This window comes from Phytophthora parasitica (genome assembly GCF_000247585.1).
Source record: "Phytophthora parasitica INRA-310 unplaced genomic scaffold supercont2.226, whole genome shotgun sequence".
Classification (NCBI taxonomy): Eukaryota; Oomycota; class Peronosporomycetes; order Peronosporales; family Peronosporaceae; genus Phytophthora; species Phytophthora nicotianae.
The window spans coordinates 1-595 of record NW_008649212.1 but is presented as its reverse complement, the minus strand read 5'-3'; the positions used below and the strand labels follow the sequence as shown (position 1 = coordinate 595).

The following is a 595-nucleotide window of genomic DNA, read 5'->3' as shown; positions in this document are numbered from 1 at the left end:
CACGCTGTAAGTGGAAGTACAGGACGCTAAGCGGTACCAGCAGCACTAACACCAACCGGTTCCCGTAAAACAGAATAACCAGCGCGCCTACCACGCCCGCTGCATCTCTCAGGAAAATATTGAGAGTGAAGGGTAAAGATTCATCAACAGCGTACGTGTCTCCACTCAATCGATTGAGAACACGGCCGGTGGGTGTACGTTCAAAAAACCACAAAGGAGCGGCAAACACGCTCTGTACCAGCTTGTTGTACGTGGCTCGAGCGGCACGTAGACCACCGTAGGCGAAGAGAAAAGAGCGGAAAAATACAGCAGAGATGTTGGCTCCAGCGATGTACAGCAGTACGGTTGCAAACTCTCTTGGGGTGATCGAATGCCTGCCATTCGTGTACACAGCGATCCACCAATCCAGCGCGTTGCGAGAGGTCTGCATGGCTGCTACAGCCAGGACGATGACAATCGAGAGTACCCAGCCTAGATCCATCGAATAGGCTATCCAAACGATCAAAGAAAAAGGTAAGGTTCTATGCTATGTGGCCACCTCAACGCCTAATTTGTTTCCATTCCCGATTGAGCAGAAGACGAAGAAGGAACGAAT

General features: G+C 50.9%; 1 protein-coding gene across 1 annotated transcript; it reads right to left on the bottom strand.

The window, feature by feature from the left end:
- Positions 1–165: 165 nt before the first annotated feature.
- PPTG_24787 (hypothetical protein) lies at positions 166–381 on the bottom strand (the record flags this gene model as incomplete). The annotated part of the gene is made up of 1 exon (XM_008918534.1): positions 166–381. The coding sequence occupies one exon, from the start codon at positions 379–381 to the stop codon at positions 166–168; it is 216 nt and encodes a 71-aa protein (XP_008916782.1).
- Positions 382–595: the final 214 nt, after the last annotated feature.